The 18,736-nt window shown below is 38.8% G+C and overlaps 1 protein-coding gene across 6 annotated transcripts in view; it reads right to left on the reverse strand.

Annotated features, from left to right (window-relative positions):
- The window catches only part of ahctf1 (AT hook containing transcription factor 1), a 131,527-nt gene that overhangs the window by 106,218 nt on the left and 6,573 nt on the right, over positions 1-18,736 (reverse strand). For 5 of the 6 annotated variants that reach the window (XM_069930874.1, XM_069930876.1, XM_069930875.1 and 2 more), the window contains 3 exons: positions 13,085-13,210; positions 3,816-4,069; positions 1,153-1,333 (listed from right to left, as the gene is read on the reverse strand). In XM_069930874.1, coding sequence (XP_069786975.1) covers positions 1,153-1,333; positions 3,816-4,069; positions 13,085-13,202 — 553 coding nt within the window. In that variant the 5' untranslated portion in view covers positions 13,203-13,210. Of the gene's footprint in view, positions 1-1,152; positions 1,334-3,815; positions 4,070-13,084; positions 13,211-18,736 lie in introns of those variants that run through there. The other variant, XM_069930877.1, reaches the window with a different exon arrangement.

Below are 18,736 nucleotides of genomic sequence, written 5' to 3' on the forward strand. Positions count from 1 at the left end.
TTATGGTGCCCTGAAATGAGGAGTCTATATATAAAAAAAAGTGCTGTAATTTCTACATGGTCAAACCAAAATGTACACAAATAACCTTGACTAAAATCTGGAATGTGCATTTTAATTACATGTGAATTGTTTGAGTACAAATGGAAAACAGTGAAGCAAATAAAGGAAAAAATGTCTTTATCCCAAACATAGAGGGCACTGTAGATTGGGATCAAGTTTAACATGTGGCTCATCCAGCATTTTGAATATTATAAAAGCTGTCAGGCAACAAAGAATGATTGAGCCAAATGTAGAGAAAAGAATGGTATGTGCAGTACCTGGTACAGGAAACTGCAGAATGATGAGGTGAGGGCAGAGTGGGGATGCTTTAAAAAAAAGCCAAAATATACAGTTTTGAGAGACTGTGGAGCATTGATACATACTAAATCACCTGATATAATATCAATAATTATATTCATACTTGTCTTCCAGTGCCTTGATTAGATTTTAAGAATAAAAAACTGTTGGTCAATTATTAACAATAACACATTTCTTCTTTATTGATATGTATTAGGCTTCTAACATCAAATACTTTCAATTAACTCCCTACTTTATGGCAGCACAACCTGAAACATATCACACAAAAAATCCTGCAATTCAGAACATTAATGCTTGAACTTGGAGATGGATCCCAGTTTACATATTGCAGCATTCTACTCCCCTGATGAGAACAGCAACCCACGCTCTTGATTAATGGGACTAGGCAAAAAAAAAGTGGTTTGGCACAGACTAGAAGGGGCCTATTTCTGTGCTATAATGTTCTGATTCTCCTGCATATCCTATATGATTGATTTAGGTTGTTAAATGTGGGACAGTTGCAGATATGTGCTTTTAGGGGAAGGTATCACACCTTCAGTTAAACTAAATTACTTCCCTTTTGATACTTGCCATCTGTCCTTTACTAGGAAGTGCTGACTTGTGTTTTTAATACCAAGTGAGTGTATGAAAGCCAAGTGTTTTGATCATTATCTTGAAGTTTGTACTTAACTGACTCCTGTTAATACGACTGACCACAATTCAAAATGGTGCATGACTGACTCCAATACATTTTGGGATGAACCAATGCAAATAGCTTGAAGAACAATCAAATCTTATTTTCTAAAGCAAATTTACCTGCTGGCTCTTGCTCACTTTGATTGCATGAAAAATCATCCAGGCACAGATCGATAAGAAGAACATGTCCAGTGTCAGTTACAACAGCTGCGATACCAAAAAACCATCGGAGACTTTGGTTTAAGCGCTGTGTGCTAGTTGTGGCACCTCCGTGATTAACAATCGGTTCAATGGCTTTTACCTACGAGATCAATTTAAAAATGTTGCAGTGATATTTGAATTTTCTACCAACATATGTACAAAAAGCAGAATTAAAATGTTACAGATATTTTTTAAACAACACGAAAACAGGCTCTTTGGAAAGGCTCTCTCCAAATGTTAGATTTTGGTTTTTTTTTATATAAACAGGACATTTGGAGAGAGCCTCTCCAAAGAGCCTGTTTTCGTGTTGTTCTGTTTAAAAATATCTAACAACACGAAAAAAAGGCCATCTTCTTCAAGGAGAAAAATCAAGAGGAGTGGAGCTAAAGGGCAAAGATGGAGCTAGTTAAGATTGCGTGACTTGTTCATGCATGTGTTCACGTTAAATAGCTGGTGTCCAATGACCAACCTATCAAAAGAAAGCACACACATGCATCCTTATTCTAAAGAACAGGAATGCAAGCAACTTGAACAATCCTTCAAGACTGAAGATAAGACTGGAGCACAAACTCATCAAATGTTACATTTTCTTAGAGGTCTTTTTAACTGAAGGTCTTTTTTCTCACTTGGGTAGGACAGAGTTCCAAGTAACAAGACCAGTCCACCTTATCATGTACAACCAACTGGAAAATCAGAGTGAAAACAAATGCAAGTTTAAAACAAAATTTCATCAATAAATTCAGCATACACCAACATATTATGTAGCTCTGGGTGAAACAAGGCCAAAGTGGGTACAATCGGTTAAATGGTTGCATTCTTGATTGATAATGTATAAAAAAAGGTCATTTAAAAAAAGATTAAATTTAATTTGGCATCCTGTTTATGCAGACAGTGTGGGCCAAAGGGCTTGCTCTACATTCTAGAAAATATCTCCATCTTGAAGAAACAGGAGCAACCAAATCCCAAAAAAAAACCACAGTATTGGTCTAAGTCAGAATGTATGCAAGTTGTTATTTTAAAAAAAATAGAATCTGCTTATCTGCATGCCATCATGACCTTGGCTAAATTCAAATGCATTTGTTTTAAACTAAACTGTATTTGCAATATTATCTACCATATATATATATATATATATATACCCTCTAAAGTAGAAATGTTCAAACTTCAACAGCTTTGTAATTTCAAATGGGATCTTACAACCTTTATTAAAATTAAACTTGCATGCCCAATATTGAACTTGATTTTAACCAAGTCCCCAATTATACTTTGGTATCACAGGACAATTTGTACATCATGATGAAATTCCTCATGCGAAATGCATGCCACTTTTATTTACTCAATTCCACAAATTAAAACAAAGGATAAAATAAACAAAAAAGGTGGAGGGGCAGGTAGTGAGGAGGAAACAGAGGAGGAGGAAACAGAGGCTGCAGAGAGGCTTGGATAGATTCGGAGAATTGGCAAGTGAAATACAATGTTGGAAAGTGTTTGGTCATGCACTTTAGATGGAATAAAAGGGAAGACTATTATTTGGATAAGGAGAAAATTCAAAATTGGGAGTTTCAAAGGGACTTGGGAGTCTTCGAACTTGATAACCTAAAGGTTAACCTCCAGGTTGAGTCGGTGATGAAGAAGGTGAATGCAATGTTGGCATTCAAATTGAGAGGAATAAGATACAAGAGCAGGGATGTGATGTTGACCCTTTACAAGGTATGGGCGAGGCCTCACTTGGAGTGCAGATATAGTTCTGGGCTCCTTATTTAAGAAAGGATGTACTGGCATCGCAGACGGTTCAGAGATGATTCACAAGAATGATTCCTGGAATGAAAGATGAGAAATATTTGACAGCACCCCTTGAAGTTCAAAAGAATGAGGGGAGACCTCATAAAAGCATTTTGAATGTTGAAATGGCTGGACCAAGTAGATGTGGCAAAGTTGTTTGCCTTGTTAGGGAAGTCAAGGACAAGAGGGCACAACAGGATTGAAGGGCACCAATCTATAACATCGATGTGGAGAATTCTTTTTAGCCAGAAAGTGACAAACCTCTGGAATTTTCTACTATGGGCAGCTGTAGAGGCTAAGTTGTTGAATATATTTAAGGCAGAGATTGAAATCTATCTGAATAGTCAGGGTCTCAAAGGTTATGGGGAGAAGGCAGGGAGTGGGAAAATGGATCAGCTCATAAAATGGCAGAGTGGACTCATTGGGCCTCATGACTTACTTATGCTCCTATGTCTTATTGTTAAAATGAGGCAAGCACCCAATCACTAAAAAACTTCTCTTCCATAAGAAGAATTTGTTTAAAGAAAGTAGTAAAGGCATCTTTATAAAAGGAGAAACTCTAAAATAGTATGAAAGGAGCACAACACGTTGTAGGAAAAGTACACCTCATTTAAGATAAATAGAAAAAGTTATTTTTCACATTTTCCTTGCACATCAATGCAGAGGATGTGGGAAAGTAACTAAAATTTTGAAAATAATTTATTGGAAAAATAAATTGTTAACCTCAATTAAGTAGTTATCTAAAAACTAATTGATCAAATAAGAAGTATGTGGACTTTCCAGTGGAGGGTGAAACATACCTTTCCAGGGAGGAACACAGCTTTAACCACTCGGGAAACTGAGAGGTCATAAAGGCAGAGGATGCTACCTTCAGCTTCTTTTAATCCAATCAACAGTCCAGTTCTTTTCAACCAACAAAATTCTTTGACTGCCAGAATAGTAGGAAGATGCTCCCCAATTCCACTAAACCTATAGGCTGACAGTCGTTCACCTGTGATCGAGTTAAGCAGCTCCAAATGAGCACCACAAGCCAGCCAAGACAATCCATTTCTGCCTGAAAGAGAAACCCAGCAGTTAGTAATCTATGTTTGTACTAGAATATGTGAACTTACTTCCAGAGGAAAAATAATCATCTGAAAAGCAAACGAAAGCAAGCTTCTGTGCTGTCCAAACCTGCGATCAGTTCCACTCAGATTGTATACCCTGAACAATCCTCAGCAAGATATTTAAGTTTCATTCAAAATGTTACAAAGGAAAACCTTAACTTGTCGAAAGCAACTTGGGATGCGCAACATTTGCAGGTGAAACCATCCAAGGATAATTCGTTACTTTAAAAAAGATAAGCAAAGATGTGATCAGATCTGTGTGAAAATGGTGGAGACAGGCACATTCATGCTTAAACAATTTGAAACAAGGTCACCTTTGATACAGTGTGTCCCTCTTCGTCTAATCCTGCAAAACCAAAGCTACTCGAGGTGCACAATCCTTGCTTAATATGGCAACGCCATGTCATGGAAGGAAGGGATAGAGCTTTCCTAAGGCACTTTCAGGTGGCCAAAATACCCCTATGTAAAGTCACATATTCTACCCCTATGTGGTTGTCGGGAGGCCACCTGAAAAGGGAGAACCTGGCCAGGAGGAGCACTTACCTAACCCTCCTCCTGGAGGTATAATCTCCGGCTCCGAGAATCCCCCGTTGCCCCTGAAAACAGCAGTGGGACTATGGGCACAATTCACAGGAGCCAGCGTTCGCTCAGACATGGTTCTCCTTCAGCTGGCACATTCAGGTGACAGAAAGGAGTCTTCTCCGCGGCCACCTGAACGTCCCAGCTGCACTCCCCTAGTCGTGTCTGCTGGTGCATTATCTGCATTCAAGCTGCTCTAGAAAATGGTCCATATTCCAGATATCCTGCTATGTGAAACACCATCTCTTTGTAGATCCAGAAACACAATTGTGTGGAGGGCGATTGGTATTCACCACCCCCAGAACACAAATTCTATAAGAGCTAATTTTATTACATACCTCATTTTTTGAATGGTGATTAATGAACAAAGTAAGGGCAAATTTTCTTTACCTGGACAGGGTAGGAGGAAGGTGTGGGGGATTGATGGCTGCATCTTTAATAATTAATGCTTCCTTAAAGTCTCAGGATAAGTTCCTTTATTTTTGCACTGCTGGTCTCCTCTCTCCCCCCCCCCCACCAAACTCGCTGTGCCGTCTCACTCCCCACTTGCAGGTTTTTGGAGCTTTCCGGATCTTAGATGTCCAGATAAAGGATTGTGTACCGTACAATTTATACAGCGTGGGAAAGTTGGTAGCACTATTGCGTACAATTTATACAGCGTGGGAAAGTTGGTAACATTATTGCATATAATTTATAAAGACTGTGTTAAAAAGTGATGGCAGACCTGCCCTCCCACAATTCCATGCGGCTGTATGCATGGCTACATGCACGGAACATTCATGGAGGGGTTTGTCTGCTGCATTCCGGGAAGTCACGTCCGCCATTGCTTTCTCCCCCACGGTCTTTATAAATTGTGCGCTATAGCACTACCAATTTTCCAACGCTGTTTAAAAATTGTTTGCTATTGCTACTTATTCCCTGTCTCCCGCTGCCACTTTCCCACAACAAAGCTTATACCTTCATTTTAATCTTTTCTTTCTTCATGTTCCTGCACTCACGCAAAAACTTCGGTCATTTCAATCCCACAATGCAATTACCCGCTTCACACTTGCCTAATTGTAACGCCGGTGGCTGCAGACGCCAGGAATTATACTAGGGGTCAAGGCCATCAATCCCCGGCATGAGATGACATCATCTGATGCAGCCATTGAGCTAATTTTGCTTTCACACTAGACACTTTTAAAGGGCCATTAATTCATGGGATCACTTGCAAGTGTGAAAAGGGCTACTGATTCTATGTTCCCCTATTCCCAGGAGTAACACATACAACAGCACCTATTCTGGTTACTGTAACTCAACTCTGTCTTTCACAAGGTTTCAACCCCTGTGTGTCATAGGGGTTTAACTTTTGTCAACTCCAAAGTGAACTCCACTAAAAAATGTCTGAATTTGAAAAAAATATTTCTCCAAATCATGTGAACATTTACATCAATGAGGTCAGTTGCAATTCTTTAAAATCATGTCATCAGTTATTGGAATTTTAAACAGTTGCAAATCCCAGTTTCTTGTAAATCATGTGATCTTCATTTTTCTGTCTTGTAGACAGCACAACTCCAAAAGATCATCTCACTGTTTCAAGGCTTAAGTATATCACTCACACGGATCTGAGTTTCATTTCTCTCGTTCAAGTGGTTTTGTTTTAAAAACAGATGGCTTATTTCAATTTTTAATAAAGAAAACACTTTATTGTCCTTGAATAATTAAGACCCACTTCAAATCCATTAGCTCTATCTTTCTAAGACACAGATTCTGAAAATGAACTCTCTTCTCAGAATACAATGGGGTATCTGTAAATGTGCTGTGACCTGTGTGTTACACTGTACCAGCCCACAACTAACTTACTAAGAATAGTTACAATATGTCCCAAAACATATTTATATATGAGAAATATAGTTAACACAAAGGTTAACACAAATCTGTTACAGTACTCTCAATCACACAACACATAATCAGTCACATCAGACTTAACACTTCCAACACTTGCAACTGCTGACACTGATACAAACAGTATAACCCAGTCTCATCGGCCTTAACACTACCGATACTAGCAACTGTGTATAGATTTATAACAACCAAGGATTACAACATGCTATCTGCCATTCCTTGTCTACCATGTGCATCCAATGCTATCTAACAGCCACAATCCGTGTAGTGCACACCTTACAAACGACTCCCACAGCATTGTCCAGTTTGCAACCTGGAGTGGAGCAGGGTTCGTGTCAGGACCCAAGAGCAAAAAAGAAAACTATTGCATGTAGTGGACTTTATAGTACAGTAAGCTGGAGGGTCTGGCCCAGGTAACCATGAAGAAATTAAAGGAGCCAGTGATCAGGTATGCAATAATGGGTGAGCACAGTCCAAGCTTGATTGGCAGGTGATGAGACTTCAGAATAGGTTCCAGAATGAGAGGTCACATGACCCACCACAGTACACCCTTCCTCTCTAGAGGCAGGTTAAATCTCTATGGGACCATCAGCATAATGATTAGACTGTACGTCCCCATGGACTTGCACTGGAAGATACGTCTCCAATCCCTGCTCCTCCCAGGTCCTCAGCAGTGACAGCCGCAGCTGTGCTGCCTTAGTCTATTCATTAGGTTCTCTATGGAAAAATTGACCTTGGATTACAGTCTGGAAGATTACAAACGCCAGACCAAGAAATACTATTAGGCAGCCCAGTGGAGGTACATCGCCTCACTTTTTGAAAGGGGAGGTGTATCATCCTGGGCACAAATTGACCTGTACGCAGTGGGCGAGAAGGTAGCAGAGGACTTTATTTATAAATGGGACACTAAATTGTTATCTGGGAAAACAGACAGGCCTATACCAAAACAAATTATCCTCACTTGGAACAAAATTAACCAATATTTAGGAATCAAAGTGGGGCTGTCCCCAAAAACACCCCAGACTAGATTAATACCATTGAAGGTTCCCAGACACCTGGCGTCGTAATGGTGTCAAATGTGTAGAGGAATGTTATGAGCAAGGGCAACTAATGTCATTTGAACAACTCAGACACAAGTATGATTTATCAAATAAGACATTCCAGTGCTACCTTCAGTTAAGATCTTTTCTATAGGACAAACTCGGTCCAACTATGGCCCTACCAGAGTGCAGTGACATAGAGGCTACGATTCGAAGGGAGAAAATACATGGAGGTTCATCTCGGCAATGTATTTCTTGCTCCATGCAGAAGGATCCAAACCAGACCTTCACAAATCAAGGCAGAGGTGGGTGTCAGTCTTAGGGATAGCAAATGATGAGTGGTGGTGGTCCGACCTGTGTCAAACCAACATGACTGCAATCATTAATGCGTGATACAGGCTGGTACAATACAATTTTATGCACCAAATGTACCTGACGCTGCAAAAAAATTGAACAGCTCGAAACCAGAATTATCAGACCAATGCTTCAGATGCGGCATTGAGACAGGAAACTTTGTGCACGCAACCTGGAAATATACCACGGTGAGGCCTTTTTGGGTGGAACTAGGCCAAGTCCTAGGAAAAATTATAGGTAAAGAATTCCCACAGGAGTCGTTCCTGTGGGAAATATAATGGATATTAGACTTGCAATGAATCTGTCCAAATTTCAAATCCAATTTGCATTGGCTGTGGCCAGGAAGTGTAGAGTGGTTACCTGGAAATCAGACTCCTGCCTGAGCATTGTGCGCTGGAACATGGAAATGCAAAGTTGAGTTCCTCTGAAGAAAATTACTTACAAATTAAGAAAAAGTATAATACTTAAAAAGAAATTGGCAACCATACTTAAATTCCAGAGGAGCACAACTATAGTGTAGACCATTGTGCCTCACCACCCTATCTCCCCTGTCTATCCCTCAAATGGAGGGGGTGTCAACCCCATTCCAACCAGGCAGTCAAGAAAAGAAAGCAGCCTGAGCTCTGGCCACCGTGCAGTTAGAAACCCACAAATCCCTGATCAATGTTTCACACCTTTGTTGTGAGAGTCTTCAATGTAGTGTTAAATGTTTAGGGTATTGGGTGGGGTGGGGGGAAATAAAAACGGAAAGCATTTGAACTCTGCAGAAAACTTTGTATAGAAATTATAATTGTAGTCAATGTTGACACTTAAACATTGACACTGATAATGTTGATAACGGAGTTGGAGAATCAAAATATTCTTTTTAATTATAGAAGAATACAAATGGATGGAGAACCTATCCTGGACTGACAAGAACTCCTCATTAGTCAGGAAGGGACAGTAGCGCATGCACTTCCCAACTTCAAAAAGCCATTTGGCTCAAGAATTCGCCATTCAAAAATCATGTGCAACTTCAATATCTTGGCGATTTCAATCACTTGGTTCCCTTTAATATCCAGAAATCAACCAATTTCTGTTCAAAACTAATTCAATTGACAGCCTCCACAGTGGGTAATTTTAGAGATTTAATAATTCCTCTTCATTCAGCAATTTCTCTTCATTTCAGTCAAGAACGGTTCGGCACTTACTTTGAGGCTGCTATACCAGAATCTGGATTTCAAAGGTGAAGGAAAAATTCAGCCTATCAATCCTTAGAAAAATTTGGTAAATTTAAATGTATTCTACTAAATTCTAAAGAACATAAGCCTAACCTGTTTAATCACTATTCATACTAACTCACAAGGCTCAGAACTAGTTGTGCGAATCACTGATGCATTATTATAGACAAAAGGCACATAATGGCCCAAATGCAGTCTCACCATAGTCATATTCATTTGTACAATCCTCTTGCTGAACCCTTGTTGGGTTTCAGCAACTATTTGAACATTAACATTCTCTCCCACCCACTTGTCTACATCTCCTTGAAGTCCTCACAGCCACTTTCCCTCTCAATTCCAGAGGTTTTCATCAGCGAACTATCAGATAACTTGGTTCTCTCAGTCAATTGTTGCTTACAGATTGTGAACAACCTGCATCCAAACATAAATCCATGCAATGCCCCAATGTTCACCGCCTGCAAACAGATTCATTTCCACCTTGCCTCCAACTTAATCACCCTGACAATCTTCAGCATAGGACCTGATCAAAGTAAACACTTCTTACAACAGTCATTATAATTACTAACAAAAACCTAAAGAATTGTTGGGAGATACAAAATGCTGCACGACAACAAAAATCACAAACTTCAAAGCCTAATAGATCACAAACAAGAGAAAGAATTTGACTGCAGGCTTAGAGACAAGGACAAAGGGAGGTGAGACAAGAGGCACACTAATGAGCTTGTGTTGTAACAGAAATGAAATAGCAATTCTCCTAAATAAATGAAAACCTTTTTATACAGATTTGACAACAGGTGGCTTATTAGTAATTATACTCCTAACTTCTGCTCATTACACATGTGGAGTTTAGATCCAGTAAATCCTGAACAGCTGTAATTTTTTTTTCAAAAAATCCACACATGTAAACAACTAGGCATTCAAACTAGACAATAAGGTCTCCAAAGCGAGAGCTGGAGCTTGCTGGAATGCACCTCATTTTAATGGAACTAAAATTCAATTAGTCTGCTGTGCCATCAAAATGCTTCCCAGCACAGATAGCATGCAGATTGGTGTTGAGACTACACTACCTGTGCAAAACAATAAACTCATGGAAAATGTTTATACATTTTCATCTTGAAACGTGACAAATGCTGGGCATGAATTAAATTCAATTAAAACCCTTATGTCACAAACTTAATCACAATAAGCTACCAGAGAAAAGATAACACTCTAGAAATAGTACATATTTTGCAACACCCATTCAAGAAAATTCCATAAACTAGGTTGAATTAAAACCCAGAAAAAGATCATTCCTTGCCCAATGCTACACTGCCATCCTGTTCTACTCAGAGCACAGTTTGAATACACCAACTTTAACAAGAGTTACCTCAGTTACCTCACTGATCCAGACAGAACACACCACATTCCACCACAACTACAATTTTGCTATTTCAAAGCACACTAACAGATAGTGAAAAAGCAATTATTCGCCTGACTTAAACAATAGGGTTTTATGATACAGATGCAGGGTGCATCTTAAGTACCACAATCCACAGCCGTGCAATGATTCACATCAGTACTCAACTTCTAACAGACATACGTCATTACACATCTTCAGACCTACAGTGAAAAGCATCATTTTTTTCCTGCACAAAAATAGAATTAAGTTGTAAAATATACAATTATTTATCTAAGTGATGGAGTTAACGTGTGTGTAACTTGGTCATTCTAGTAAAAGTCCTAAAGTCCGTACCATTCGGGGATTGGTTCAGTCTAGATTTTCCAGCTACTCAAGACAGCGCTTTTAAAATTCAAATTTAATGAGATCAGAACATTACAGCACAGAAATAGGCCCCTTGCCCCTTCTTGTCTGTGCCAAATCATTTTTTTTTGCCTAGTCCCACTGACCTGCACCCCTCCATAGCCCTCCATACATCTCCCATCCACATACATGCCCAAATTCTTCTTACATGTTAAAATTGAGCCTGCATTTACCACTTCAGCTGGAAGCTCATTCCACACTCCCACCACTGTGTGAAGAAGTTCCCTCTAAACTTTTCCCCTTCACTCTTAACCCATGTCCTCTAGTTTGTATCTCTCCTACCCTCAATGGAAAAAGGTTACCTACATTTACCCTTCATAACTTTAAATACCCCTATCAAATCTCCCCTCATTCTTCTACACTTCAGAGAATAAAGTCCTAACCTGTTTAACCTTTCCTTGTAACTCAGTTCCTGAGGTCTGGGCAGTAAATCTTCTCTGCACTCTTTCTATCTTATTGATAGCTTTCCTGTCGTTAGGTGACCAAAACTGCACACAATACTCCAAACTTGGCCTCACCAATGTCTTATACAACTTTACTATAACATCCCAACTTCTGACTCAATGTACTTTGATTTATGAAGACCCATATGCCAAAAGCTCTCTTTACAACCCTATCCACCCATGATGCCACTTTCAGGGCATTCCCAGATCCCTGTTCTACTGCACTCCTCAGTGTCCTCAGAGAACAAATGTTCATTTTGATGGTTTATTAACGAAACATTTTTCACATAAAATTCTTCAATTTCCGCGACTTCCGCATGGTTGCTTGTGCATCTGTGGCACTTACTCATACACATACAAAATGCAAAAGCCAAGAATTTGAGAAGTATGGATTCTCAGATGATCCTGATTTCTGGCATCCAGATTGTTCTACTTTTAGTGTATATTAACTTAACCACACTCAATTCCCTCAGGTAATTTTCCTAGAACAGACTAAATATTCTAGAGCACACATGTCAAACTCAGGCCCGCGGGCCAAATTTGGCCCGTGATATAATTATATTTAGCCTGCAAGATCGTATCAAATATGTATTAGAGCTGGCCCGCTGGCTGCCGCGCCAATATAGCACATGCACAGCTAATACTACAAATCCCAGAATGCTTTGCAAATGCATTGGCGCCGGCACGTCAGCCCGCTAATCACTCCCACCTCCTCTCTTTAATTAGCATCTGCGACCTGTGCCGAACTCACGAAAAATGGCCAAACGAAAGACAGAAAACAGGACCTTTCAAGACAGGTGGGAGGCAAACTCTGACCCCAGAGTTTGATGAACTTGCATCTAAGAAGAGATGCCAAGTATCTGGTTTCGACCCAGGTGCATCAGAGTAAATCACAGTGGAGCAAGCTAAGCTTGGATTCATATTTTCTTTGGTTAACTTTGGACTGTTCATTGTTGAAAGATTGGATTTTCATTGAAGCAAGTTGTTATTTTTTTTTTGACTTGTTGGCTTGTGAAAAAAAAATGCATTTAAAAGGAGCTTAAAGGCTATAGAGAAATATTATTTATTGAATATTTTATTTCTCATTTGTTAATGCTTCTTCTGGAAAGAGTTTAACCAAAACTATTATTAAATATTTATTTTAATACGAAAAAGTTTAACATTACATATGTTGAAAGAAGAGAAAAAACATGCAGATGTTGTTGAAAATTTTCAATAAATATTTAGTTTGGCCCACGACTTAGTCCAAGTTTTTAATTTTGGCCCTCTGTGAATTTGAGTTTGTTTCTAGAGGAAACAATTCTCATTTGTTTGGCCTCAATCTTTTTATTTTACTGTCCAAATAGACACAGTATAATAATGTTTTAATCAACACTTATGGCTCCAAAATCTGTGCTTTTTAACTCTATTTAAATCCTAGCATCAACAAACCACTTAGCACCTTGCTTAGCACTCAGGATGTATTGGCAGGAATAAGAATGCTCATGGAATTAGTTGTAAAAGAGTCATTATAGTGTAATATATAAACAAAGTATAAATAAAAATCTAGAAATAAAATCTTTTTAAAGTATTCCAAACCATGAATTTTAGTGTCTTAGAAGACAAACAAAATGTGTTTTGAATGAACATATTTATTGTTTACCTGTGGCAATTTTCCCATATAGTCCGACATCTTGTGCTGACTCGTCACCAAGAGCTTCAATTGTCACTTCTGGAAACTGTAGTAAACTACTTGTAACTTGTGCTGTTAGTTCACACATACTTCACTCTGAAACAAAATAAACCAAAATATATGGAGTAATTCAAAGCAAATAAGCAACTATTTCACCATTTAAAATCTTACTAGCATCTAGTATTTATGGTGCAAGACAGAATAAACATACATATTACATCAGCAGTAATTCAAATGATAGTGAAAGCATATACAGTAGTTTCCACCCCCCTTATCAGCAGGGGGTATGTTCCAAGACCTGCCGTAGATACCTGAAACTGCAGATAGTACTGAACCCTATATATACACTACGTTTTTTTCCGATATATACCTAGGATAAAGTTTAACTTATAAATTAGAAAAAATAAAAGATTAACAATAACTAATAATAAAAGCAATTATAACAATATTTTTTTAAAAAGGGTTGCTTGAACACAAGTACTGTCATTCTGCGACAGTCAGTCTGAATACGATAATGTACTGTATTTTCAGAGAGTGGGTAACTAAAATTGCAGAAAGTGAAACCATGGATAAGGATGAACCACTGTATTGGAAATTAATTCTATGGTTGTTTCATAATAGTAGGGAAAATTATAAATGATTTTACCTTTCGGGATCTGATTTTTGGCAGCATCACCGGAGAGCTGTTGTGTGACTAGGGCATGTGCAGATAGTACTGGGGCACACAAGAAGCATGGGATGGATACATCTATACACTGGTATTAGCAATATATTGCCCAATTGACAGATGTCACTTTATGGCAGTGGCACCCAAATAGAATGGAATCTTTTGTTTAAAGTTTTGGAAAAGTTTAAGTTCGGGCTTCTTTTCATTGGTTGGATTAAGGCTTTACATAAAAGTCCCACTGATGACAAATGGACAGGTGTGTTTACCTTTTGTGTTATCTAGATCAACTAGACAGGACTCCCCTTTGTCACCAGCTTTATTTGCATTGGTTATTGAACCTTTGGGTCAGATGATTAGACAGGACAGTACTATTAAAGATATTAAGGTGAATTCTGATGAATATATGATAAATTTGTTTCCTAATGATGTTTTGATATATTTAAACACAGCCTTTGCAATCCATGGGAAACTTGCATAAACAATTGGGACAGTATGGTGAGGTATCCAGATATAAAATTAATTGGGGGAAAAAGTGAGATTATGTTTGTGGAAAAATAAAATGGCAAGAGTATCATTACAGAAGCTAACTTGGAAATGTGTATGAGGAGGTTCGCAACTTCCTAATATTAAAAATTATTATGAATCAGCTCAGTTGAAATTTATTAATAGGATGTTTCAAGTGGATAACCCTTTGATATGGGCCAATATTGAATTTATCTCAAATTGGTGAGAACTTGATGGATCAATTTATCTATCGATGGAACTCTCAGTTATTAAGTAATTATAATTTACCCGTGTTAAAACATTTAATGGAAATATGGAACAAAATAAATGGAATTATAGGTACCCAGGGTAAAATTTTGGCTAAAACACCTTTGTTTCAAAATAAGCTTTTTCCCCTTATGGTTAATAATCAACTTTTTAAGTTGTGGGAACAGAAAGGAATTAAACTGGTAGAGAATTGTTATGAAGCCGGATATTTAATTTATTTCCAAAGAATTAAAGAGAAGTATGAAATATCTTTGAGTACTTTTTTCTTATTATCAAGTCAAAGCATCATTATTGGATAATTTTGGGCATATCTTAAGGCTACCTAGACAGTCTAAATTTGAGATTTCACTTACTGATGGTGGTAAGAAAAGATTTTTATCTGAGATGTATGCTTTACTACAGAATAAAATGCTTAAACCAGATGTTTATAAATCTAGAATGAAGTGGGATGATTGGATGACTATATGTGAAGACAGTATGACTAAAACTGTAATTGTAAGGTATAGATTAGTTCATTATAATTTTATCCATCAATTATATTTGACTCTGGAGAAGTTAAGGAAATATAAATATATTTCTTCTGATTTATATTTTAGATGCCATAAGGAAGTGGGTACATTTTTACATTCAGTTTGGTTATGTGAGACAGTTACACCTTTTTGGAGCAAAATTAAAGAACTTTTGGAGGTTATGTTTAAATTTAAAATTTCACTTAACACCATATTTTTATTGGGCTATATTAAAAAATTGAGTTTGGAGTTAAAATTAAATAAATTTCAAATTGCATCTTGGAGATTGGCTTTAGCTGTCGCTAGGAAATATCTTGCAATTACTTGGAAATATTAGACTAATTTGAGTATTCAAAGATGGCAGGTGGAAATGAGATCTTGTATTCCCTTGGAAAAAATAACAATTTACGAAATAATTATACCTTCTTTGTTGAAACTTGGAGCATGTATATGGAATATATGCGATTTAATCATTAATATCTTCTTTCCCATACATTGATGGTGTTGACCCAATCCATGGCAAATAATTGAACAGCATTATGTTAGTTGATATCTTTTTTTTCCCCTTCCTTTTTTCTTTTGGGGTAGTTTAGAGGAGGGGGGGGGGTTTATAGGGGATAAAATATTATGCATTGGCTTGTATTTTGATTGTATGATTTATTATCATTTATAAATAAAATTTTCAAAAAAAGCTCAGGCTGCAGAATAACTACTGAAACAAAGTAATCACCTTTACAAAGAGTAGGGACCCCAGTTACAAGCTGTGTTTCACTGCAGCAGTCCACAATTGCATGACACCATTCCCTTGACTGATGGCATGCAAAAAAATCTTTGGCTCAAATATTCTTCCAACTCATTCTCAATCCAAATAATGTCCCCTACAAGTTTACTGGAAAATTTGTTGCATAAAAATTGCATGCTATTTTACAACTAGTTTCCCCAAGCACAATCTCACCACTGCTATTCACTCTTACACATGCCCAATATCACCCACAAACATTGCTTCTGTCAACTTTATCTTACCACCACCATTCTTCTCTCGTGTCTCCAAATGATCCAATTGTATGGAAACATTCCTCTCCAATCAAATCTTACTTACAAATAATTGACTTTATCATTCTCTCTACCAGCTGGCTTAAAGTGATTGAGGCCATTGCTACTTGAATCCAAAATTAGTTTCACACCACACATTCATATTCTTCAAGAACATCCATTCCATCATCTGACACTGCTCTTGTTTCAGATCATCAACTGCTGAAATACACATCTATGTCATTGCTATCAAGATTATCATTTCAACAATTGGGATATTTGGGCGGCATGGGCTTGTTGGCCAGAAAAGCCAATTTCCATTCTAAATTTTTAAAAGTCATTTAAAATTTAACATCGCAATATTTGTTGTTTTATGGTAGCATTAGAGGTGCAAATATTGCTATAAAATTACATTTTAAAAATAAATAAATTGGTGTAAAAAGAAGAGAAAGTGAGACAATGTCTGTGGTTTATTGTCCATTCAGAAACCTGCTGGCAGAGGGCAAGCGGCTGTTTTTGTGCCACTGGATGTTCCTCTTTAAGCTCCTGTACCGCTTCCTGATGGTAGCGATGAGAAGACAACATGACCTGGTGGCGAGAGTCCTTGAGGATAGAGGCTGCTTTCTTAAGACACTGACTCTTATAGACATCCTCAACGTTGTGAAAACTGACGCTCATGATGGCACTGGCCGAGTTCTCAACTCTGTTGTCTTTTCCTGTCCTCCATACCAAATATTGATGCAACCAGTCAGAATGCTGTTCACTATTGAAATTTACAAGTCTTTGGTGACACACCAAATCTCCTCAAATTCCTCATGAAGTATAGCTGCTGGCGAGTCTTCTCCACGATTGAAGAATGAAGGCACCAGAACAGATCTTCAGAGATGTTGACACCCAGCAATTTGGTTCTTAACCCTTTCCACCACTGATCCTTCAATGAGGACTGGATTGCGTTCTCCTGATTTCCTCCTCTCAGGACAAGAAAAAAAAACTCAGAGGGTTCTTAACTCAGCCTGAGACATGATAGGCACCAGACTTCACTCCTTTGAGGACATCTACATTGGGTAGTGTCTCAATAAAGCAGCCTCTATCTTCAAAGAGCCCCACCACCCAAACCATGTCCTCTTCACGCTGCTACCAGCAAGAAAAAAAGTACGGGAGCCTAAAGATGAGCACTCAGCAGCACAAGGACTGCTTGTTCAGATTCCTAAATAATCAATGAACCAAAGACACTGCCTTATTTTTCGTGCACTAATTTGTATTTTTTAAAAATTTATTGGTGTAAAAGTTTGCACTATAATGCTGCCACAAAACACCAAATTTTGTGCTTGTTCATGACAATAAATTCTGATTCGAATTCTGAAGTCCACAACAGCTCCTTAGTTTTGCTAAAGTTGAGGGCAAAGATTGTTGTGACACCACTCAACTAGCTAATCTATCTCACTCCTGAATGCTTCTTCATCTCAATCTGTGATTCTACAGAAGACCAGTGTCATTGATAAATTCAATTCAAATAGCTTTATTGTCATTGTACATGTCTTTTTCTTTGGCTTGGCTTCGCGGACGAAGATTTATGGAGGGGGTAAAAAGTCCACGTCAGCTGCAGGCTCGTTTGTGGCTGACAAGTCCGATGCGGGACAGGCAGACACGGTTGCAGGGGAAAATTGGTTGGTTGGGGTTGGGTGTTGGGTTTTTCCTCCTTTGCCTTTTGTCAGTGAGGTGTACATGTAATACAACGAGATTAAAAAGACAGCAATTCAAGGTTTCCAATGCAGCACCACAAAAGTTAAATAAATAATTTAATTCACAGTGCCGTATATGTCCTTTATGTGAATGGAGGGGGGGTGTTGGCTGTATGTATGATGGATGCGTTCAGTATAGAGACAGCCTGGGGGAAAAAACTGTTTCTGAGTCTGTTTGTTCTTGTCTTGATTGACCTGTAGCATCTGCCAGAGGGTAGTAAGTCAAACAGATGCAGGGCAGGGTGGGTGGGGTCCTTTATTATTGCTTGTGCTCTACTGAGGCAACGAGAGGTGTTGAGATCCTTCAGGAGGATAGGGAACATCGAATTATCTTTTCTGCTGCCCTCACCACCCGTTGAAGTCTTTGCCGCTCTTCTTCAGTGCAATGGGAGAACTGTGCTGCAGTACAGCAGGATGCTCTGTCTGGTGGAACTGTAGAAAGTAATCAGCAGCTTCTGACCCATCTTGCTTTTTTTGAGCATTCTCAGGAAGTACAGGCACCTCTGAGCCTTTTTGATGACTGCTGAAGTGTTTACAGTCCAGGAGAGGTCGTCTGAGATATTGATGCCCAGGAGGGTGAAACTGTGGACCCTCGTCACACAGTCACCATCTATGTAGAGGGTGGGGTCACTCGTTTATGAGCCCGGCAGCACTCGCTTATGAGCCCGGCAGCACTCGCTTATGAGCCCGGCAGCACTCGCTTATGAGCCCGGCAGCACTCGCTTATGAGCCCGGCAGCACTCGCTTATGAGCCCGGCAGCACTCGCTTATGAGCCCGGCAGCACTCGCTTATGAGCCCGGCAGCACTCGCTTATGAGCCCGGCAGCACTCGCTTATGAGCCCGGCAGCACTCGCTTATGAGCCCGGCAGCACTCGCTTATGAGCCCGGCAGCACTCGCTT

Source organism: Narcine bancroftii, chromosome 4 (genome assembly GCF_036971445.1).
Source record: "Narcine bancroftii isolate sNarBan1 chromosome 4, sNarBan1.hap1, whole genome shotgun sequence".
Taxonomy (NCBI): domain Eukaryota; kingdom Metazoa; phylum Chordata; class Chondrichthyes; order Torpediniformes; family Narcinidae; genus Narcine; species Narcine bancroftii.